General features: G+C 43.2%; 1 protein-coding gene across 2 annotated transcripts in view; it reads right to left on the minus strand.

Moving 5' to 3' along the window:
* Positions 1–24,850, minus strand: part of CDK19 (cyclin dependent kinase 19) — a 218,101-nt gene that overhangs the window by 112,716 nt on the left and 80,535 nt on the right. For both annotated transcript variants that reach the window (XM_075864229.1, XM_075864228.1), the window contains exon 2: positions 1,794–1,869. In XM_075864229.1, coding sequence (XP_075720344.1) covers positions 1,794–1,869 — 76 coding nt within the window. The remainder of the gene's footprint in view (positions 1–1,793; positions 1,870–24,850) is intronic.

A 24,850-nucleotide genomic window follows, 5' to 3' on the forward strand; every position in this document is an offset into this window, starting at 1 on the left:
CTTCCTTCCACCAGGACATTAAAAATGGCTCGTGGCTCGGTCTTCCAGCACGACAATGACCCGAAACATACAGCCAAGGCAACAAAGGAGTGGCTCAAAAAGAAGCACATTAAGGTCATGGAGTGGCCTAGCCAGTCTCCAGACCTTAATCCCATCGAAAACTTATGGAGGGAGCTGAAGATCCGAGTTGCCAAGCGACAGCCTCGAAATCTTAATGATTTACAGATGATCTGCAAAGAGGAGTGGGCCAAAATTCCATCTAACATGTGTGCAAACCTCATCATCAACTAAAAAAAAAACGTCTGACCGCTGTGCTTGCCAACAAGGGTTTTGCCACCAAGTATTAAGTCTTGTTTGCCAAAGGGATCAAATACTTATTTCTCTGTGCACAATGCAAATAAATATATATAATTTTGACAATGTGATTTTCTGTTTTTTTTTTTAATATAATCTATCTCTCACTGGTAAAATTAACCTAGCCTAAAAATTCTAGACTGTTCGTGTCTTTGACAGTAGGCAAACTTACAAAATCAGCAAGGGATCAAATACTTATTTCCTTCACTGTATAGCTGGGGAATTTGAAGGCTGTCAACACCTAGAACTCTTTGTCATGTTCTTGAAACCAATCCTGAATTTTTTTTGTGGTATGGTATGGTAGATTATTCTGGTGAAAGAGGCTACTGCTATTGGGAAATACAGTTGCCCCACTTGTTCTGTTTAGGTAGGAGGTACATGTCAAAGTAACATCCATATAAATGCCAAGGGCACGTGAAAACCTGCAAGGTTTCCTAGCAGAACATTACTCAAAGCATCACACTGGCGTCATCTGTTCCCCAAGAAAGCAATGTACACACATCAGTCCAACCACATGAAGTAAGAGAAAACGTGATTTATCAGATAAGGCAAACTTTTTCCGTTTCTCCATGGCCCAGTTCTGATGCTCATGTGGCCATTGTAAGCGCTTTTGGCGATGGACAGGGGTCAGCATGAGAATTCTCACCGTTCTGCAGCAATTTATGCTACAGTTGCTCTTATTGTGAGATCGAACCAGACAGGATAGACTTAGCGCCCAACCTGAATCAATAAGTATTCATGACCCATGACCCGGTCGCTGATTCACCGGTTGTTCTACCTTCAACTAGTTTTGGTAGGTTCTAACCACTGCATACCAAGACCTGCCGTTTTGGAAACTCCCTGACCCATTTGTCTAGCCATCACAATTTGGCTCCTTATGATGTCACTCAGATCCTTACGCTTGCCCATTTTTCAATCAACTTCAACAACTGGCTGTTCACTTGCTGCCAAATATATCCCACCCTTTGACAGGCGCCATTGTCACGAGATAATTAAATGTTATTCACTTCACCGGTCAGTGGTTTTAGGTTATGTTAACACGTCGTGGCCAATTTTCGCAAATCATGGCCAAATAGTGGTTTTGCCACAAGTATAGTAAAATATCACCAAAAAAAACTGACCGCGACGTTTGAACAAAGATGTGTTATGGTTGAATGATGTACAGTATATTGTGTGGACAGACTGACCATGTTAAGCAAAACTGGACAATGATCAAACAAGCCGGTAAGATATGGAATCCATGGTGGTTTATTTAGATTAGAACTTTATTTAAGTGGTTTATTTAGTATTAAGTCATTTTGGGTACATACAGAGTGAGAATGTGTTCGATCAGCTGCGTACAGTATAAGCTAAGGTGTGCTTATGTAGCATGGAAATGCTTAATAATTATATTATAAATAATATAAATAATAACCCATAAAAAATTGATTCACACTTACTGCAATTTCTCTACAGGCGGACATGGATATCCCTGTACCTTCAATTTGCTTCAGTGCATATTCTTTTTCATCTTTTCTAAAAAAAAAAGCCAGAAATGTAAGGTTTATTAACAATCTTCTTATATACATTAATTTGTTTATACAGCATCACATTTATTATTAGACACGTCAAAATCAGCGTAAAAAAAACCTGTGTGAACAGGGCCTAAGAATGGTATGTGAACATAATTTCTAATACATGTATATTAAAAAACTGTATGATTTCCTATACTACAAATAAATAAATAAATAAATAAAATAAAAAACTTGACAACCCCTTTAAGGCAGCCTGGATTATAATAATGGTAGTCCATAGATATGACTACATAGTCAGTTGAATTTGATCTACGCAAGCTCAACTGCTGACTGGGAGTCTAAGGCCCTGTTCACACAGAGGTTTCTTGCAGGCAGAATATTCTGCCTGGAAAAATCAGCTCCGCTTTTTTTTTTAAGTGGTTTTGCACCACAGGCGTTTCTTTGATGTGTTTTGTTTTGTTTTTTTGCCACGTTCTTTGCAGCATTTTATACCTCTTTCTTCAACAGGGAAAGGAGAAAAAAAGAAGCAGCTTTTGCTAAAAAAACGCCTCAGCCGTTCGCAGTATTTTTTCCGTTTTGATTACAATGGGGTTTTTGAGGTGGAAAACTCCTCACTATAGGGCATGTTGCTTCTTTTTTCCGCTCGCGGGACAGAACGCCTCCACCTCCCATTGAAATCAATGGAAGGAAATTTCGGTCATTTTTGCCGTGGTTTTTGCCGCGGTTTCCACTGCAAAAACGCGTAAAAAAACTCAGTGTGAACAGGGCCTAAAGCTGGTATTACAAAGCCCGACGTAGGCTGTGAAAAGGAGCGCCAAGCAACGAGACAGCTCATTGATCACGCTCGTTTGCTCTTTTCACAATGAGCTAGTATGGGGACGAGCGCTCGTTACTCTGATCGCTCGTCACATACATTTTTATCATGTCGGCAGCACGTTGTCTGCACATTCGCTGCAGACAACGATAAGGGAATGTTCACACGCAGTGTTTTCAGACGTAATTCGGGCGTTTTACGCCTCGAATTACGCCTGAAAAAACGCCCCTAATACGCCTACAAACATCTGCCCATTGCTTTCAATGGGAATTATGATGTTCTGTTCCCACGAGCCTTTATTTTACACGTCGCTGTCAAAATATGGCCCGTAAAATGACGTTTTTGGAGGCGTTTTTCATTGACTCTATGGAAAAACAGCTCCAAAAACAGATGTAAAAAACGCAGCAAAAAACGCAGCGAAAATCGGGAGTGGCTTAAAAAACGTCTGAAAATCAGCAGTTGTTTTCCCTTGAAAATAGCTCCGTATTTTCAGACGTTTTTGACTCAGCGTGTGAACATACCCTAAGAGTTTAGGCATTTAGAACGATGCAATCAGCCGATGGACGAGCGTTTGCTCGTTCATCAGCTGATCGTTGCCCTGTTTACCCAGGGCAATTATTGGGAATGAACGTTCTGTGAACGCTCGTTTGCCCGATAATTGGCCAACGTACAAGGGCCTTAAAGCAGATACCAAAGATAGGTGGCCAGAGGTCTTATCTATACATTACTTGGTCATCATTGTACTCTTATGTGTTAACTATATGGGATTTAATACTTCGCCTTTCTACAAGAACAGGGAAGCATGTGGAAATTGAACATTTATCTTCAACATGTTGGAAAATCTGTGTAATATGGAGTGCTTTCTACTGTCCTTCCCCTGGAGCAGAACAATATAAAATTGGTTTAATTTTAAGGGATTTATAATTTGTGTCAGTCTTACTATATCTTACTAATTATAGATGTGTATTTAAGTAAAGATATTAACTTTGCCACCAAGTTTTGTCTATGTAGATGAACCAAGATTAATGGATGTGGTACACAAGGGGATACTTTACATGGAAACCAATCATAGTGGAAACACAAAAAACAGTGTGACCCTAATAACATATTTGCGATAAAAGAAAAATGTCCCACAGCAAACATACAATTTTCTTGATTTCATATTTAAGTTAAAGGGTAAGCAAACATTCAAAAAACTACTGACATGTCATAGTGACAGGTCAAAAGTTTTGATTGGTGGGGGTACGAGCACTGAGACCCCCACCAATCGCTAAAACGATGCGGAAAGCCGAGCCGGTCTCAATAGAAAGTCTATGAGCCTGTACACCTGCTGCTCAGCTTTCCAAGAGAAAACTAAGCGTCTCAGCGCTCACACACAGGGCCGCCATCAGGAATTTCAGGGCCCCCTACAGCTAAATTTTCTGGGCCCCCCTACCGTGGCACCGCCTGTTAACGGTACTCCGTCCAGCACTATATCATGGTACCCAGGGCCGCCATCAGGGGGGTATTAGGGGTACTGATGTGAGAGGCCCGGCCAAACCTAATTGAAAGGGGGGCCCGGCAAACTGCCGCAACTTGCCTTTGGTAGAAAAAAATGCATCTTTCTCTTCTGAACGTAGCCCCGCCTCCTGGGATGACGCTGTAGACCATGTGACCGCTGCAGCAGTCACATGGGATGAAACGTCATGACAGGAGGCCGGGCTGCGCTAAGAATAGAGGATCGCGTCACCAGGACTACGGCCGGGGTAAGTATAAACTTTTTTATAAATGTAAAAAAGTACCTTTTTTTTTCTCATGTGTGATTTTTGCGGCAGAACCGCAGCATTTCCGCAACAGAGGAGCAGCGACATACTGCGGACTAAAAAGCCACACTGCAAGTCCATTTTTTTTGCAGCGTGCGGATGAGATTTGTTCAAATCTCATCCACTCGGCTGCGACTGTGATACGCTGCGGATTTTCCACAATAAAATGTGTTGCATAAAATCTGCAGCGTTCATGCCTAGTGTGTTCCTACCCTAAGGCCGGATTTACACGAGCGTGTGCTTTTTGCGCGCGCAAAAACGTGGCGTTTTGCGCATGCAAAAGGTCCATAACAGCTCTGTGTGTCAGCAGCGTATGATGCGTGGCTGCGTGAGTTTCGCGCAGCCGCCATCATTATGACACTCTGTTTGTAGCACGTGGTGCTTTTCTGTTTTCATTCATAGTTTATACTGCTGCGGAAGTGCTGGGCGTGATTTTCACGCACCCATTGACTTCAATGGGTGCGTGATGCGCGAACAATGCACAAATATCGGACATGTCGTGAGTTTTACGCAGCGGACTTATGCTGCGTGAAAATCACTGACAGTCTGAACGGCCCCAAAGAGTAACATAGGTCCGTGCGAGGCGCGTGAAAATCACACGCGTTGCACGGATGTATTACACGTTCGTCTGATTAAGCCCTAACAATAAGACCCAGTTCACAGAGTTTTTGGGCCTTGATATTGACTCGGACACTGCGTCAGAATCAGCACCAAAGAACTTCCAAAACCGCCTCCCATTGATTTAATCTGAAATCAATGGGAGTAAGTCGCGGAAAAAAGAAAAAGCAGCACGTCCTTTCTTGCCGCGGTTCCGCCTCTGACCTCCCATCTAAATCAATGGTAGGCAGAAAATGCATTTTTCGCTGCATTTTTTGTCTGCTGTCCTCAATCGCAGCGGGCAAAAATCGCAGCAAAAAACGCGGCAAGATAGTGTGGGCAGGTCAAAATCTGCCTCAAAATTCTTTAAGGAATTTTGAGTCAGATTTTTTCGGCCTGCAAAATAGTCTGTGTGAACAGGGCCATACATAATCAGCACTTTGAGACACTTTACTCACCGTGTCAGAAGAGCTGCTCCCACTCCAGTCCTCTTCAGGCGATGTCTTCGGTCCAGACGTCCAGTCCTTCACCTCCAGGCTCCAGAAAATGGCGGGGATCGTAGAACTCCTGCCGCCGCGCAACAACTAGACTCCTCCCCCTCTCCTTACGCAGCTACGCTCTGGAGAAGGAGGAGGAGGCGGAGTCGGATGAGGAGGCGGAGTCAGACGAGGAGGACGAGTCGGAGGCGGGCCAGCAGGTAAGTAGACTGTGCGCCGCTGTCCCTGTGTGGCTGTCCTTCCCCCTAGATCTTGTGTTGCGGGCGCACCGCCTCCCTCTCGGCGGCGCGCTTGCGGTCATGCGCGCGCGCGGGTGCGCGCTTGCGGTCGTTCGCGCGCTTGCTCGTACGCGTGCAAGCGGGCGGTGTTTCGCGGCGGTGATGAGAGGGGGGCCCGCAGCTCACGGCGGTGTTTCACGAGAGGGGGGCCCGCAGCTCACGACATTGTTTTGGTGAAAAGAACAGTCCCCATTGCAGGGGCCTGTTTTTTTCTACCAAAGGCAAGTCGCAACAGTTGCCGGGCCCCCCTTTCAATTAATTTTGGCCGGGCCCCCTACAGTAGTACCCCTAATACCCCCCTGATGGCGGCCCTGCTAACACGAGTGCTTCTGCCGTTTCGTTTTAGCAATTGGTGGGGTTCTTAGTGCTCAGACCCCCACCGATCAAAACTTCTGACATGTCACTATCACATCAGAAGTTTTTTTTAACATTTAGTTACCCTTTACGTTATACCATTTATATACAGTTTAAAAATGAACTTGTCTCAAATTATACAGTTTTAGTGATTTTAAAGGATGTTATGCTAATACAATCTGATTCAAAATGTACATACACCACTGTTCCCTAAAGTTGTTTTTTATACTAGGGCAGAAGGATTGCCATGGGCATAAACTGCACTCTCTTCAAGTAACCTCTCAAGTGACTTCTATGTTTCGTCTAACTGATACTAACATTCATGTCATTTGACAAACTACGCTTAACAATTAAAAAAATATATATACAGCACAGTACATACAAGCATTTGTTTATTTTACAGACTTTACAATAACATGTAATGGAACTAAACTCACAGACATCACAGCACAAACCAGTAAGGCTATGTTCACACGGGGTATTTTGCCGAGTTTTTTGACGCGGAAACCGCGTCGCAAAACTCGGCAAAAACGGCCCGAAAATGCCGCCCATTGATTTCAATGGGAGGCGTCGGCGTCTTTTTCTCGCGAGCAGTAAAACTACCTTGCGGGAAAAAGAAGCGACATGCCCTATCTTCGGGCGCTTCCGCCTCTGACCTCCCATTGACTTCAATGGGAGTCAGAGAAAGCGTATTTCGCGCTGTTTTATGCCCGTGGCGCTCAATGGCCGCGGGCGAAAAACGGCGCGAAAAACTCCGCGAAAATAGGCGTGCAGGGAGAGGAATATCTCCTCAAACTTCGAAACTGAATTTTGAGGCAGATATTCCTCCTGCAAAATACCCAGTGTGAACATAGCCTAATACTCTGAAAACAACAGTGGCCTCATTGAAGAGGGAACATTAGGAGTGATAAAAGAGGCAGTCTATCAGACATGGCCACCACCTATAATATCAGGGCCCCATATAGTCAAATGTTCAGGGCACCCTTGGCTTTCCCACTTATCTTGAATCTCATTTGTACATGTGGTGGGCACCAGAAGGAGGGCATTTTGGGGAGTAATATTTCTTCACACAGTATTCTTGCCCAGATGTACAACCATTTTGGCACAGCGTACAGACTATAATAAATATATTTTCTGGAGAAAACATCACCCTCAGTCCCAAAATGGTACTGCTGAACCTTGACACCTCACAAAACCTTAAAAAAAAAACTTCTACCTTTTAATGAAACAGAAACACTAATAGCAGGGCATTGGGAAGCAAAAGCACCACCCACAATATATTTTAAAAAAAACTGTTTAATTCAATCACAAAGTAGACACTTAGCCAGATATTTGATAGATTTCTCTCAATATAGAATAACTAAGATTTTTTAATACAAAAGAATTCGACTTTTCCATAAAAAAACACCCACTAAGACATTCGTGCCTCACAAGCAATCACACTCTCTCAAGTAATTCATCAAATGGGAAAGATTTACTAAATTCTGTAAATTTGTACTTTATAAACTTACCTATGGAGCTACTGTATTGTCATGACACATGAGTAGCGTTATAGTGTGTTTATGTGACTGCAAATAGCGATATAACTATATCGCTATCTGCAGTGTAAATGAATGGAGAGAAGTGTATGACGCTGATTGGTCACTGATTGGTCAGCGTCATGCACTCCTCTGCACAACGCCCACTTGGTCATATAGTAAAACACGCCCAGTTGTCCATTGAGAAACTCATTAGCATAAAGCTAATATAGGTCGTAGCTCAGTCAAAAATGATCGTTTTTCTAAATAAAAAACACTGCTGTCATCTACATTACAGCGCCGATCACATCATGTACAATATAGGCCACTTATAATGTGGTGACAGAGCCTCTTTAAATCTACTGTTGCGCTTCACTTCTATTACTCAAAAGCCTATATGTGAGAAAATGGGGTAAACCTGCGGATAAGAACTGGTGCATGAATGTATCAATAGACTTGTCTGGACTGGACGGATGCCAAGGACAGGACCCTCTGTCACCGAAGCCCTCAGTCCCTCTGACCTGATGAATTCGGGTTGGAGCGCAAGATACAGCTTCTATGTATCCAAATAAACAATTCAAAAGTAGTCTAAAATCCTCTAATACGTTGTTTTATGGAAAAAAACGAAATCAAAATTACAGCCGTATGTTGCAACTGACACCTCACTACAACAGCCGTGAAAACCAATACCGTCGATCACGGCAGTTTAACCACTTAGATGCCACGGTTAATAGAGATCGCGACATATAAGCTGTTAGAAAGAGGGGGACAGTACCTCTGTTAGCCATTGGCCCTCCAGCGACACAGTCGGGGGATGACAATGGCTGTCATTTAAGCCTGGGGGCCTAAAGAAGGGCTTAATAGGAGATCCTGAATGGCACAATACACTGTAATACATAGGTGTTGCAGTGTATTGCACCAGAGATCAAATGATAGCTTGTTTAAGTCCCCTAGGGGGACTAAAAATAAAGGAGAAGAAAACTGTTAAACATTTTTAATAATGTACAAAAAAAATATTAAAAGCTTAAAAAAAACGTATGTAAAAAAAAAAAAAATATGTTTTTTATATCGTCTGTAAAAGTCCAAACTATTAACTCCTTCCCGACAGCCCACCGTCTTTTGACGGCAGGCGGTGCAGGTCCCCAGCCTACAACGTCGTCTTTTGGCGTCGCTGTAGATCAGGCTGATGAGCGCTCGTGTGAGCGCTCATCCTCTAAGCAGGAGCTGTAACAGCTCCTGATCCTAGAGAAGCCTCCTGAATACAGCTGGGGTCGGAAAACATTCAGACCCCAGCTGTTTAACCCATTGATTGCCGTGGTCCGTGGCAGCAGCATGATCAAAGGGAATTCTCCTCTTTGATTGCATCACTGGGATTCCGGGGATGCGATCAAACACTGGGGAATCCCTCTGCAGTCAACCCTAGGTACCTAGAAAGGACCCCAGGGCTGTCTGTTCCGTTTGCCTGCTGTTCGGTCACACTATGTGCTGCCCAATCAGCAGCCTGTGTCATAGCGACACAGTGTAATGTATTAGCATACAGGAGTATGCTAATACATTAAAAGTAAAAAAAAAAAATAGAAATAAAAGTTATCCCTTAATAGGATTAAAAAAAAAAGTAACAAAATAAATAAATAAAAAAAGTCCCAGAAAAAGTCATTATTTTGCATAAAATATATTTTATTGCCCCTACACTAAATAAAAACAAAAAATCTACACATATTAGGTATCTACACGACTGTAATAACCTGAAGAATTAATCAAATGGGTTATTTAGCGTGAAACGTGAACGGGATAAAAAAGAAACAATACAGAGAATCGCTTTTTCCTATATTCACGACGTAAAAAAAAATTTTTACCCCTCAAACTGTGGGGAAAAAAATACTGTTTCTCTCGCATTAAATAACAAGGCCTCATACAGCAACGTCAATGAAAAAATAAAAAAGTTATGGCTTTTGAAAGGCTGAGAGGCAAAAACAGAAAAATTTAGCTGGTCATTAAGGTCTTTTCAGGCCCGGTCATTAAAGAGAATGTGTCGCTAGAAATTTTTTTTATTTTTTTTTAGTTAAACAGTTAGTGTATAAGTGATTAAACATTGTTCTAATTTTTTTTATTTTTTCACGAGTCAGGAAATATTATAAATTAGATTCTAATTTATAACATTTCCCAGTGCTGGTCACTAGATGGAGCAATTCCCAAAATTGCAGCATTGGCATGTGGTAAAGCAACCACATTGCTTTATGCTGCAAAATTTGAGAAAACTCACTCGCTCTAGTGAGCTCACAGAATCCCCCCTCCTTTATCCTGGCTAGTGCCAGGAGAAAGGAGGGGATTGAACGGTCAAACCTCCTACACTGTGTGTCGCCATTTTTTGAGCTAACACACAGTGTAGTAGGTTTACATACAGTAGTAAACACACAGTAAAACACGTACATACACAGACCTAACTTACCTGCTCCTGCCGCCACCGCTCCCTCCGGTCCGTCCACTCCCTCCGCTCCAAGTGCACAAGTCCGGAAGCCGCGCCCCGGAAGTAGTAATCTTACTGTCCGGCCGCGGCTTCCGGTCCGCAAGAAAACGGCGCCGGACGTCGCTCGGCCGAAGACCTTCAATTTGGACTGTGTGGGAGCGGCGCATGCGCCGTTCCCACACAGACGGCGTACAGCATAGTGGATGGAACGGGCCCCGTTCGCATTCACTATTCACTATGGGGCTGTATGTGCCGTATTCCATGTCTGTATGTGTCGTTAATCGACACATACAGAGATGGAAAAAAAAATGGCAGCCCCCATAGACAAGAAAAAGTTAAAAAATTAAAAAAAGTAAAACACAAACACACAAATAAATAAAAACATTTTTAATAAAACACTAAAAGCAAATTGATATACATTTTTTTTTTTTCTTCGTGACACTGGTCCTTTAAGGGGTTCAAATATTATTTTACCAACCAGATGAATGCTATAGAATTATTTTTTTTACGATGCCAGAATTGTTGCTTTTTTTCGTCACCTCGATTTCCAAAATAAACGGAATAAAAGTAATCAAAGATTTGGATGCACCCTAAAATAATACCAATAAAAACGACACATTTGTCGCACAAAAAACAAGCCCTCACATCGCTAAATCAACGGGGAAAAAGTGAAAAGTTATGGGCGACAAAAAAAGTTTTTATTGAATATAATACAAACAAGTACACACACAATCGGTAAAAATGTGTACCCATAATAAAAACATGACAATAAGGGCACAGCCCAAACAGAAGAGTGAACATCACAAGCCATAACAAGCGCAAAATACAACCACAGCAGTCTGAGGAAGCTTAAAGGAAGTGAGCATTGTAACACAAAGAAAAGAAAATACACCAATCCTGCCACCCAGACATCCTAAAATGCAATGGCAATAGCATGTAAGCGCAAGCACAGGAATTAATGACCACTCGCAATAGACACAATAAGGGAAGGAAAAGATAGAATGGGAAACAAAGAAGGCAGAGGAAAAAGAAAGGGAGGTCGTGGCGAACCTGGACTCTAGCTCCGGAACATCATAGATAAAATGAAAAGAAACAGCCATGCGCCTGTCAGAGATGTGGTTGGAGCAAACAAATCCTAATACACCGGCCTGTAGTCCCTATGTTGATGAAGTCTCATGGGAAAGGATGAATATCTCAGGTCACTGCAGTGCGATAGGTGGAAGAGAGAAACGTAAGCCAGTGAGACCAAGTGTCCTTGTACCGTATAAAAGCGGCCGGGGAATGAGCCAGAAGGTGCTCCATTCGCTGTATCAAAGCGACCTCCTGAAACCACTCATCCAACAGTGGAGGTACTGCCGTTTTCCACCTACGAGGGATAACCGATTTGGCGGCTCGGAGGAGATGTCTAATTAGGGAATATTTGTAAATAGGCAGCGGCATAGGGAATATGAATAAAAGGACCACTCAGGAGAATTAGGGACCGAGACCCCAGTAACTTCCAATATAATTTTAAGAACCGCCTCCCAAAAACTCTGCAGATTGGGGCAACTCCACCAAATGTGAGACATGGACACCACCGACGCCCCACACCGCCAACATGCGTCAGGTACAGACGGGTACCATTTGTGCAAGGCAGCGGGAACTCGATACCACCTAGAAATAATTTTGTAGCTAGTTTACTGAGCTCGGATGGCTATTGAGGCCTTCTAGGAAAGGTAGAAACACCGTCTCCATTGTGCGTCAGAATGTTGCGCCCAATTTTGTCTCCCAGGCCCTACAGAAGGATGGGAGATGAGGGGATCGCTGGGATAGTAGTTTATAGAGTGTAGAGATGGCGTGTGCAGGGGACCGGGTGGAAAGACATAACCACTTGAAGTCAGTGAGCGGCCGGTGAAGAGGAGCCCGACAATTAGTGAAACTATAAAAAAATGTAACTGGGTGTATGCAAACATGTTACGTGGCGAAGGTGTATCAGCTGGGCAGATCGTGGCCAGTGGGAGCAAAAATACATCAGAGAGAACCTGAGTGAAATACATGGGGTTGGTGGAAGACCTACCCAGGAAGGAGAGACGCGCCTCCCCCTTCGGAAAGGCAGGGTTGTCAGTGACGGGGTCAAAGAACCCAATGGGTCAACGAGTGAGCCCATCATCCCAGAGGACCGCAGAGCCAAGAGGATATGGAAAACGACAAAGGAGGCGGAAGTCGGTCTCTTCCCAGGCAGGGTCCAAGGCAGAGTAGAAAGGGTACGAGTACAAAGCTGTTGGGCTATACGGACCCAGAGTTCAGAATCATGATTGTGAAAAAAGTCTAGGACACGAGCATGAGCTGACGCCAAATGGTAAAAGCGACAGTCCGGCAGACCAACCCCACCTGCACCCCTGGAACGAATTAGAATCGCCCTACACAAACGGGGACGACCCGCTGGCCATATGAAGGAACCACTGGCGTAGCTATAGGGGTCGCAGCGGTTGCAATTACGACCGGGCCCCGAAGCCAGGGGGGCCCACAGCCCCCCCGCACCACATCAATAAAAAGTTACTATAGTAACTCGGGCCGCGTGCCCCTGTTACTATAGTAACAGACTGTACTTACCTTCCTGGTTCCGGATCGCAGCGGAGGTCCTGACGTCAAGCTCTGTGCGCAGCGCATGACGTCACAGCGCTATGCGCCGCGCACAACATCGGGAGGACAGGAACCCCGCCGCGGCTGAAGAGGAAGGTAAGATTAGTAGCCCTGATTGCTAAAGCTGACTGGCGGGGTCCGACTCCCGGGACCCGCCAATCAGCTGTTTTGAAGGGGCCGCAGCACTCGTACGAGAGCTGCTTCCCCTTCATTCCGGTCACTCTGTGAATCCGTGTCGGCAATTCACAGTGTGAGCGAGTAGTGAAATGAAGGGGAAACAGCTCTCGCACGAGCACTGTGGCCCCTTCAAAACAGCTGATTGGCGGGTCCCGGGAGACGGACCCCAAGCCATCAGCTATTGATGGCCTATCCTGAGGATAGGCCATCAATGTTTAGGGACTGCACAACCCCTTTAAGCCTACGATGTGGCAGGCTTAGAGGGCCCATGAGACAGGATCACAGATTGTGTGATCTTGTCTGCTGGGCCCTGTATCTAAGCCAATCACATGGTAGGCTTAGATACATGGCCCATGTGTGATCCTGTCTGATGGGCCCTGTATATAAGTCTACCACACTGTAGGTTTAGATACAGGGCCCCAGCACACAGTAATCTTATACTGTATAAGATTACTATCTGCTGGACTCTGTATCTAAGCCTACCTTGTGGTAGGCTTAGATACAGGATCCCACAGACCGTATCACACATGGGCCCTGTATCTAAGCCTAACTAACACGTGTTACTAATAATTTTTTGTGTGTTTTCTTACAGGTTCTGCCATTGGACTACGTCGGATTCCAGGACTACTTCGATGACGGCTTTTTTTTATTATCAATAAAATGGTTAATGAGGGTTGTGTGTGTTTTTTTTTTTATTTCAATAAAATATTTTTTCTATGTCTGTGTTTTTTTTTAAACTATATTACTACCGCATTAGTAATGGCCGCCGGCTTTTTGACAGCATCCATTACTAAGGCGGGGCTTAGTGTTAGCCGGTGCAGAGGCTAACACTAACCCCCTTTATTCCCCCGGTACCCACCGCCACCAGGGGTGCTGGGAAGAGCCGGGTACCATCCAGTACTTGACCATCTGTAGTGATGGTCAGCCACTGGGGTGACCGCAGGATGGTATTATCAGGAGGGGAAAGGCCAAAAACCGTGGCCCTTCCCATCCTGGTAATGCTGCCTGCTGCTGCTTTATTGTATCTAGCTGGTTATGAAAAATGGGGGGGACCCCACGTCATTTAAATAAAATAAAAAATAATTGGAAAGAATGATGTCGGTCCCCCCCCAATTTTCATAACCAGCCAGATACAACACAGCAGCAGCAGGTAGCATTACCAGGGTGGGAAGGGCCACTGTTTTTGGCCTTCCCCAGCCTAATACTACCAGCCTGCGGCCGCCCCGATGCCTGCCCATCACTGCAGATGGTCGGGTACTGGTTCGTACCCGGCTCTTCCCAGTACCCCTGGTGGCGGTGGGTACCGGGGTAATAATGTGGGTTAGTGTTGGCCTTTGCACCGGCTAACATTAAGCCCCGCCTTAGTAATGGAGGTTGTCAATCAGCCAGCGGCCATTACTAAGGCGGTGATAATAAAGTTTAAAAAGATACAAGCACATAGAAAAAATATTTTATTGAAATAAAAAAACACAACCCTCATTAATAATATTATTGAGAATAAAAAAACGCCATCATTGAAGTCCTTGTATCTGAAGTCCAACAACCTGTAAAAAAACACAAACACACAAAAATAATCAGTAACACATAAAGAAGCAAAATTATTATTCTTACCTTTCCTGGATCCAGCGCTGGAGCCGCAATGTCAGCGAGCTGAGTCCTGTATCTAATCCGATCATGTGTGATACTATCTGCTGGGCCCTATATCTAATGCAATCATGTGTGATACTGCCTTCTGAGCCACTGCATATAATCCTATCATGTGTGATACTGCCTTCTGAGCCACTGTATCTAATCCTATGATGTGTGATACTGTCTGCTGGGCCCTATATCTAATCCAATCATGTGTGATACTGCCTTCTGAGCCACTGCATCTAATCCTATCATGTGTGATACTGTCTGCTGAGCCAATATATCTAATCCTATCCATAGTTTATAGGGTCGTAGGGCTATAGATATGCTATGCTGTCTCCTATACACACATTTTTTTGGGGGCGGACACATATGTATTGGGGCTATTTCCCCTGACATTTTAAGCCCTTAGTGACGCCCCCGGCTGCTAGTGCGCATTGTTGGGTCACTTAGGAGACCCAGAGATGCAGCTGGAAGCTGCGGAACGTCGACCATGAGAAGTTTGCGGGGGGGGGGGGCCCAATTAGAACTTTTGCATCGGGGCCCATGAGCCTTTAGCTACGCCCCTGGAAGGAACCAAAACATTGTTGGATATGTAGCCAATAAGAGGATGGGATGGAGATAGGGATAGTCTGCAGGAGATAGAAGTCTGGGGAGAAGGGATGCTCTGTCACCACATTATAAGTGCCCTATCTCCTACATAAGGAGATGGGCGCTATAATGTAGGTGACAGTAATGCTTTTTATTTTAAAAAAAACGATGTATTTTTACCACTTTATTAGCAATTTTAGATTTATGCTAATGAGTTGCTTAATGCCCAAGTGGGCGTATTTTTACTTTAGACCAAGTGGGCGTTGTACAGGGGAGTGTATGACGCTGACCAATCAGCGTCCTGCACTCCTCTCCATTCATTTACTCAGCGCATAGGGATCCTGCTAGATCCTTATGTGCTGTCTTATACTTACACATTAACAATACTGAAGTGTTTAGACAGTGAATAGACATTCCACGGAATGTCTATTCACAATCTCTGCACTTCGTTACTCTGTCTGTGGTAGTTACAGCAGAGGAAGCGTGATCTCGTTGTAACCTGTCATTTACAGCGAGATCTCGCGAGATTACGCGATTGGTCAGCATCATACACTCCCCAGTACAACGCCCACTTGGGCATTAAGCAACTCATTAGCATAAATCTAAAATCTCTAATAAAGTGGTAAAAATAGATCGTTTTTTTAAATAAAAAGTATTACTGTCACCTACATTATAGCGCCCATCTTCTTATGTAGGAGATAGGGCACTTATAATGTGGTGACAGAGCCTCTTTAATAATATTAATACGGCCAAACCAGGAGAATTCATTTTTATTCCAAGAGGCGAGGTCTGTGCGAAATTTGGCTAGTAAAGGGACAAAGTTATTGGTGAACAGTTGGGAGAGATCAGAGCTTATACGTGCACCCAAATATTTTATACCCCTAGCAGGCCAGGAGAAGGGGAAATTATTTTTGAGGAGTGATAGTGTCGAGGATGGAAGGGATACATTCAACGCCTCAGACTTGGAGAAGTTAATCTTAAAATTGGCCGATTACGTTTTTTTTATAAATAGTTTTTTCTTTGTAAAAGTATTACTTCATTTAAAAAAAACTATATAAATTTGGCAGCGCCATAATCAAATTGACCCACAGAATAGAGTTAACATGTCGTTTTTAAAGGCACGGTGAAGATTTTTTCAGTTTCCCAGTACATTATATGGTACTTTAAATGGTGACATTAAAAACTACACTCGTCCCGCCAAACGGCTATGTCAACGGAAAAATGAGACTGGGTGGAAAGATAATTTGGAAGGCGGGGAGGAAACAAAAATGAAAAAAAACTAAAAATGGCTGCGAACTAATGTATATATATTCTACAGTCCACAAAAAGACGAACACGGCACTTCATAAAACACTGTAAATCAAGCCATGTGCACGTTACCAAAAAGGATGGATCCCCTCCTTGACTTAAATGAATAAAGGTGAGCTATAAGGTGAGGCCTGAGCTATAAGGTGAGTGACTACAAGCAAGGTTTCCTGAGTGAAGCGAGCATACATCCAAGTGCGAGTTTGCAGATAAGTGCATAGTTAAACAAGGGGACAGATAGGGTCATCTGTCGCCGCGACCATGAATTCCGAACAGTGTGTTGTCTGCCGGGTACTTAGGTTCGGCATATTGCGGATCAAATAAACAGATTGCTGGGTGGAGCTGGGGAAGACCCGGCGGTCATGGTACACATCGGTAGCAATGACAAAGTCAGTGGGACATGGAAGGTCCTTAAAAATGATTTTAGGGAACTAAGAGAGAAGCTAAAGTCCAGGACCTCCAAGGTAGTGTTTTCAGAAATACTACCAGTGCCACGAGCGTCACTAGGAAGACAGCGGGAGATTAGGGAGTTAAATAAGTGGCTTAGAAATTGGTGCAGGAAAGAAGGGTTTGGGTTCATGGAGAACTGGGCTGACTTCTCTGTTGGCTAAAGGCTCCCTGGTAGGGACGAGCTTCATCTAAATGGAGAGGGTGCAGCTGTGCTGGGGGAAAGAATGGTTAGACGGCTGGAGGAGCTTTTAAACTAGGATCTGGGGGGATGGAGGGTGAGGATACACAAGCGGGGTTAGATAGAGTACAAAGAGAGTGGGATACAGAAGGGGATAATGGGGATTTAGTGGGGGCTGGGGTTAGCAAGCCGAGTAGGGAGGTGGCTAGGAATAAATACGAACCTAAGTATATTAAAGGTGTCGGTAAGATTATATGTATGCTGGCGAATGCAAGAAGTCTTGCAAGTAAAATGGACGAGTTGGAGATTCTAATGAATGACACAGATTATGATGTAGTGGGCATGACAGAAACATGGCTGGATGAGAGCCATGACTGGGTAACAAATGTGTGTGTGGGGGGGGGGGGGGGCTACACTGTATTCAGATGGGATAGAAAAGATAAAAAAGGTGGAGAGGTTTGTCTGTTTGTAAAATCCAGCCTAAGACCAGTCCTGAATGAAGACATTGGGGGAGACTATGACAGTGTGGAGTCTTTATGGGTAAATATTCATGGAACAGTTAATAACGGTAAACTACTAATTGGCGTTTGTTATAAGCCACCGAACATAGAGGAGCAGGCTGAGGATGAAATGCTGCAACAAATAGAAAAAGCAGCACATAATAATGGGGTCCTTATTATGGGGATTTTAACTATCCTGACATTAAATTGGGACATGCAGAATGTGCTAATGCTGGATGTGCTAAAAGCTGGAAATTTGTATACACAATTCAAGACAAGTATTTCACTCAGTTGGTTAATAAACCAACCAGAGGTGATAATGTGATGGATCTGGTCTTACCGAATAGACCAGACACAATATCAGATGTGGAGGTCCGAGAGCACTTGGGCAATAGTGACCACAATATAGTAACAAGAACCTGGAATTTTAGTAAAATTCAATCGACTGAGGCAAACACTTAGGGTATGTTCACACGGCCTATTTACGGACGTAATTCGAGCTTTTTAACCCCCGAATTACGTCCGAAATTACGGCTTGAAAGCGTTGACAAACATCTGCCCATTGAAAGCAATGGGCTGACCTTTGTCTGTTCACACGAGGCGTATATTTACGCGCCGCTGTAAAAAGACGGCGCGTAAATAGACGCCCGCGCCAAAGAAGTGTCATGTCACTTCTTCAGACGTAAATGGAGCCGTTTTCCATGGACTCCATGGAAAACCAGCTCCAGTTACGTCCGTAAAGGACGCGGCGTTCAAGCGCCTGCACATGCCGTTACGGCTGAAATGACGGGGCTGTTTTCTCCTGGAAACAGCCCCGTAATTTCGGCCGTTATGGACGCTGCCGTGTGAACATACCCTTAGTCTTGTTGACTGGGATCATGTAATGGTAAATAAGGCTACTGAAGCTAAATGGGGAGCGTTTTAAGATCTATTACATTAATCGTGTAGTAAGTTTATTCCCACTGGTAACAAAATGTCTAGGAATAAAAGGAGACCAATAAGGATGAATAGGGAATTACTGCATATAAGACAAAAACAAAAAGCATTCAAAACATTGAAGGCTGAGAGCTCAGCAAAAGCATTCCAGACTTACAAAGATCTCAATAGAAAATGCAAAAATGAAAACAAGTTAGCAAAGTTATCTACAGAAAAACAAAATCGCTAACGACATTAAAATAAATCCAAAAAATTATATAAATATATTAATGGCAAAAATCTTCTTAGACTCCCTTGTAACAGGATCAGTGCCACAGGACTGGAGGACGGCTGATGTTGTACCAATATTTAAGAATGGTAAAAAGATCGAACCGAGTAACTACCGTCCAGTAAGTTTGACATCTATGGTATGTAAAGTATTTGAGGGTATTCTAATGAATTACAAAAGTATATAGCAGAGAAAAGTATTTTTATTGATAACCATCATGGATTCATGAAAAACAGGTCGTGTCTAAACAACATGCTCGTTTTCTATGAGGAGGAAAGCGCAAATCTGGATGTTGGTCATATGGCTGATGTGATTTATTTGGATTTTGCATAAGCATTTGATACTGTTCCACACAACAGTCTTGTTCTGAAGAAACAGACACAGGGACTGGGAGAACGTGTATGCAAGTGGGTAAAGAATTGGTTAAGGGACATAAAACAAAGAGCCATTATAAATGGAACTTACTCAAAATGGGTTAAAGTCAGCAGCAGGGTACCACAAAGATCGGTGTTAGGCCCAATTCTTTTTAATCTCTTTATTAATGACCTTGTGGATGGGATTGATAACAAGGTGTCAGTTTTTGCTGGTGATACAAAGGATACTTAAAACTTAGCTTGACTTTGAAATATTACAGAAAGACCTAGATAAGTTGGCAGCATGGGCAGATGAAATTTAATGCTGATAAATGTAAAGTAATGCACTTAGGATGCAATAAAAGTATTAATTCATATACTTTAAATGGAATAAAACTGGGGATAACAGAACAGGAGGAGGACCTGGGTATTCTGGTAACAAATAAGCTAAGTAGCAGCACTCAATGTCAGACAGCAGCTGCAAAAGCAAATAGGATTTTGGGTGTATAAAAAGAGAGATAAAAACCCAGGAAGCAAATGTAATATTACCACTCTATAATTCCCTTGTAAGGCCACATCTAGAATATGGAATTCAGTTTTGATCTCCACATTGTAAAAAGGACATAGGAGAACTGGAGAGGGTTCAAAGGCGGGCAACAAGATTATTAAATGGGGTGGGAGGTGTCGCTTACAATTAAAGGCTAGAAAAATTGGGCTTGTTCAGCTTGGAAAAAAGACGTCTTAGAGGGGATCTTATTAATATGTATACGTGTGGTCAATACAGAGAACAAGCACATGATCTGTTCCTTCCAAGGTCTCTACAAAGGACCAGGGGTCACCCATTGCGTGTGGAAGAAAGACGTTTCAGACATCAATATAGAAAAGCGTTCTTTACTGTTAGAGTGGTCAAGCTATGGAATGCCCTTCCCCAAGAGGTAGTGATGGCAGATACTATGTCAGCTTTTAAAAAAAGGCTAGATGCTTATATATTTACGAATGGCATTGAGGGTTACAGTTAATCAAGCAATGAATGACGGGTAATTTATTGAGAAAGGTTGAACCTGATGGACCTGTGTCTTTTTTCAATCTATGTAACTATGTAAACCACCAGTAACAGCACCAGGACTTCAGAATTGATGAAAAAAGTTGGTTTAATCACCACTAAGTGAGCAATGTTTCGGTTCACACCTGAACCTTTCTTAAGCAAATACAAAGTGCCAAGTATAAATAGGAAGTACACCTCACTGACCGGTAAGATGGAGGAGGTGAAAATTGATATTGACCTTATCAGGCAGGATATGCAGGCCTTGAGAGAACGTGTCACGCATGTGGAAAAGAGAGTGTCGGGGGTGGAAGACAGGACGGCGGCCATGCCACGCGCTATTTCTGACCTGGAATCCATGACTGAGCTTTTAAAACAGAAAAATGACGACCTGGAAAATAGGTTGCGCCGAAATAATATTTGGATAATTGGAATGCCTGAGAAGTCTAAAAAGACCGCCCCCGCCTGGGGCCCCTCCGAGGCCGATGCTGGCCCGTCTGCTTAATTGTAATGACAGGGATATGATCCTGCGTCAAGCCCGCCGACTACAAGGGATTACATACAATGGCGTTGCTATCTCCATATTTCCAGATTTTTCTGCTGATGTACAGAAACGTAGAGCTAGGTTTATGGCTGTGAAAAGGCGGCTACGAGATCTTAATATACCATACTCCATGGCGTATCCTGCAAGGCTGCGGGTGGTGGATAACGACCGCTCTATCCTTTTAAATTCACCGATGGAGGCAGACGACTGGGTGAGAGGAAAGAGATCGCCCCGCCGCGTGTGAGTGCTTTGGCCGACAAGAATGGAGCATACCGGAATTTAACCCCTTCAGGACTCAGCCTGTTTTGGCATTCAGGACCCAGCCAATTTTTTCAAATCTGACATGTGTTACTTTATGTGGTAATAACGTTGGAATGCTTTTACCTATCCAAGCGATTCTGAGATTGTTTTCTCGTGACATGTTGTGCTTTATGTTAGTGAAAAAATGTTGTCGATAATTTTGGTATTTATTTCTGAAAAACAACACAATTTAGAAAAAATTGGCAAAAATTAGCATTTTTCTAAATTTAAACGTATCTGCTTGTAAAACAGATAGTAATACCACACAAAATAGTTACTAGTTAACATTTCCCATATGTTTACTTTATGTTTGCATCGTTTTTTGAACGTCCTTTTATTTTTCTAGGACGTTACAAGGCTTAGAACTTTAGCAGCAATTTCTCATATTTTAAAGAAAATTTCAAAAGGCTATTTTTTCAGGAACCAGTTCAGTTCTGAGGTGGCTTTGAGGGCCTTATATATTAGAAAATCCCCAGAAGTCACCCCAAGGTATTCGAATCAGCATTCACAAAGTGTTTTAACCCTTTAGGCGTTTCACAGGAATTAAAGCAATGTAGAGGTGAAATGTACAATTTTTTATTTTTTTTGCCGAAAATCATTTCTAATACATATTTTTTTTTGTAACACAGAAGGTTTTACCAGAGAAATGCACTCAATAGTTATTGCCCAGATTCTGATGTTTTTAGAAATATCCCACATGTGGCCCTAATGTGATAATGGACTGAAGCACTGGCCTCAGAAGCAATGGAGCACCCAGTGGATTTTGGGCCTCCTTTTTTTTAGAATATATTTTAGGCACCTTGTCAGGTTTGAAAAGGTCTTGTAGTGCCAAAACAGTGGAAACACCCCAAAAGTTACCCCATTTTGGAAATGACACCCCTCAAGGAATTTATTTAGCATTTTGACAGCACGGGTTTTTCGCTAAATTTATCAGAATTAGTCTGTAAAAATGAAAATCTACTTTTAATATTTACAAGAGATAATAAAGAAAATGCACCTCAGCATATGTAAAGCAATGTCTCCCGATTACGGCAATATCCCATATGTGGTAATAAACTGCTGATTGGACCCACAGCAAGGCTCAGAAGGGAAGGAGAACCATTTGGATTTTGGAGCACGGTTTTTGCTGGATTGGTTTTCGGTTCCATGTCGCGTTTGAAACACCCTGGAGGGACCAAAACACGGGAAACTCTCCAAAAGTGACCCCATTTTGGAAACTATACCTATCAAGGAATTTATCTAGGGGTATAGTTAGCATTTTGACCACACAGGTTTTTCGCAAAATATATTGGAATTAGGCTGGATTCACACGAATGTGGTGTTTTTGCGGACGCAAAAACGCGGCGTTTTGCGCGCGCAAAAACCACTTGACAGCTCCGTGTGTCATCTGTGTATGATGCGCGGCTGCGTGATTTTCACACAGCCGCCATCATAGAGATGAGTCTAGTCGACGTCAGTCACTGTCCAGGGTGCTGAAAGAGTTAACTGATCAGCAGTTAATTCTTTCAGCACCTTCGACAGTGAATGCCGATCACAATATCGAGAAACCTGTTAAAAAAAAGAAAAAGTTTGTACTTACCGAGAACTTCCCTCCCGGCCGTTGCCTTGGTGACGCGTCCTTGGTGACGCGCCTCTCTTGACATCTGGCCCCACCTCCCTGGATGACGCCGCAGTCCATGTGACCGCTGCAGCCTGTGCTTGGCCTGTGATTGGCTGGAGCTGTCACTTGGACTGAATTGTCATCCCGGGAGGTCAGACTGGAGGAAGAAGCCGGGAGTTATCGGTAAGTCAGAACTTCTTTTTTTTTTACACGTTCATGTATATTGGGATCGGAAGTCACTGTCCAGGGTGCTGAAACAGTTTAACTCTTTCAGCACCCTGGACAGTGACTATCTCCTGACGTCGCGTATCGGAAATTTTTTTGCCGGGTTCGGCCAAAACGAGTTCGGCCGAACCCGGTGAAGTTCGGTTCGGTTGTCCGGGTTCGCTCATCTCAAAGACACTCCGTTTGGATGTTTATAAACAGAAAAGCACGTGGTGCTTTTCTGTTTACATTCATCCTTTTGACAGCTGGTGCGCGAAACAGGCAGTTCGCACGGAAGTGCTTCCGTGCGACCTGCGTGGTTTTCACGCACCCATTGACTTCAATGGGTGCGTGATGAGCGAAATACGCGGAGATATTGACCATGTCGCGCTTTTTGCGCAGCGGACAAACGCTGCGCAAAAAGCACGGACTGTCTGTACTGCCCCATAGACTTGTATTGGTCTGTGCGTGGCGCGTGAAAACCACGCGGCCCGCACGGACCCAATACACGTTCGTGTGAATCCACCCTTAGTCTGTAAAAATGAAAATCTACTTTTTTTCTGAAAAAACATAGAAATTTGTAATATTTACGAGGAATAATGAAGAAAATTACCCCAACATTTGTAAAGCAATGTCTCCTGATTACAGCAATAACCCATATGTGGTAATAAACTGCTGATTGGACCCACAGCAGGGCTTAGAAATGAAAGAGTGCCATTTGGATTTTGGAGCACGGATTTTGCTGGATTGGTTTTCGGTGCCATGTCGCTTTTGCAACGCCCTGGAGAGACCAAAACAGGGGAAACCCCCCAAAAGTGACCCCATTTTGGAAACTACACCTCTCAAGGAATTGATCTAGGGGTATAGTTAGCATTTTGACCACACAGGTTTTTTGCAGAATTTAGTGGAATTAGGCAGTGAAAATGAAAATCAACTTTTTTTCTGAAAAAGCATAGAAATTTAAATTTTTTACAAGGAATAAAGGAAAAAAGAACCACAACATTTGTAAAGCATTTTCTCCTGATTACGGCAATACCCCATATGTGGTAATAAACTGCTGATTGGACCCATGGCAGCGCTCAGAAGGGAAGTAGCGCCATTTGGATTTTGGAGCACGGATTTTGCTGGATTGTTTTTCGGTGCCATGCCGCCTTTGCAACGCCCTGGAGGGACCAAAACAGTGGAAGCCCCCCAAGTCACCCCATTTTGGAAACACCCCTCAAGGAATTTTTCTAGGGGTAAAGTGAGCATTTAGACTCCACGGGTCTTTTGCAGAATTTATTAGAATTAGGCGGAGAAAATTAATATCACAATTTTTTTCCACTAAAATGTTGAATTTTCTCATTTTCACAAGGGATAAAGGAGAAATAAACAACCAATTTTTGTAAAGCAATTTCTCCCGGGTACGGAAATACCCCACATGTGGTCATACATTTATTTCATTAGAAATTAATTAACCCTTTCAGGACTGATCCATTTTTTGCTTTCTTATTTTCATTTTTCACTACCCGCCTTCCAAGAGCCATAACTTTTTTCTTTTTCCGTCAGTAGAGTGATGTGAGAGCTTATTTCTTGCGGGAGGAATTGTAGTTTCTATTGATACCATTTAAAGTGCCATAAAAAGTACTGGGAAACTGAAAAAAAATAGGAAAATATAGGAATATAGGAAAAAAATCTGATTCCATTTTTTAGGGTTTTCGTTTTTACAGCTTTCGCCGTGCGGTAAAAACAAAAACGACAGCGATTTTGGCGGTTTCAATTATTTACGTTTTTTACGGTGTTCACTGTGCGAGTTAAATAATGGTATATTGTAATAGTTCGGCCTTTTACGGACGTAGCGATATCAATTCTGTTTATTTTTTTACATTCCTCTTGAAGAAAAATGGGAAAAGGTTTTTTTTTTAACTGTAAACTTTTTTCTTTCTCACTACTAATAACTTTAATTCTTCTACACATT

Source organism: Rhinoderma darwinii, chromosome 4, assembly GCF_050947455.1.
Source record: "Rhinoderma darwinii isolate aRhiDar2 chromosome 4, aRhiDar2.hap1, whole genome shotgun sequence".
NCBI lineage: Eukaryota > Metazoa > Chordata > Amphibia > Anura > Rhinodermatidae > Rhinoderma > Rhinoderma darwinii.